At 57.7% G+C, this 489-nt stretch overlaps 1 protein-coding gene across 1 annotated transcript in view; it reads left to right on the plus strand.

Moving 5' to 3' along the window:
• Positions 1-408: 408 nt before the first annotated feature.
• Positions 409-489, plus strand: part of GATAD2B (GATA zinc finger domain containing 2B) — a gene marked incomplete at both ends in the record, with an annotated part of 3,105 nt that continues 3,024 nt past the window's right edge. Inside the window, 1 exon segment of the mRNA XM_010148518.1 lies at positions 409-489. Within this exon segment, the coding sequence (XP_010146820.1) occupies positions 409-489 (81 nt within the window).

Below are 489 nucleotides of genomic sequence, written 5' to 3' on the forward strand. Positions count from 1 at the left end.
GATCCCGGTGCACTGGAGGCTCCTCGGCACTGACAGTGCCCATGGCTTTATCGTATGGACTGAGACTCCTCTTGGGAATCCCCTGAGACTCCTCGTGGGAATCCCGGTGCACCGGAGGCTCCTCAGCACTGGCACTGCCCATGGCTTTATCGTAGGGGCTGAGACTCCTCTTGGGAATCCCGGTGCACCGGAGGCTCCTCGGCACTGGCAGTGCTTTATCATAGGGACCGAGCCAAGCTCCCTGCTCCTGAGTCCCAGCATGGCTCTGGTGTCCCCATGTCCTTTTGGGGAACATCTGCAGGCAGAGGGAGGGCTGTAAGCAGGCAACCTGGCTCATCCAGGTTATTTTAGGGGCTGAGCTGTATCCAAGGACTCCGTTAATCATCTGTCTTGTCTCCTCTTCCTCAGCAATCCAGTTCTTCTGTTCCTTGCCAGCGTACGTCGTCTTCAGCCATCTATATGAACCTTGCCTCGCACATCCAGCCGGGC

This window comes from Eurypyga helias, unplaced genomic scaffold (assembly GCF_000690775.1).
Source record: "Eurypyga helias isolate BGI_N326 unplaced genomic scaffold, ASM69077v1 scaffold15323, whole genome shotgun sequence".
NCBI lineage: Eukaryota > Metazoa > Chordata > Aves > Eurypygiformes > Eurypygidae > Eurypyga > Eurypyga helias.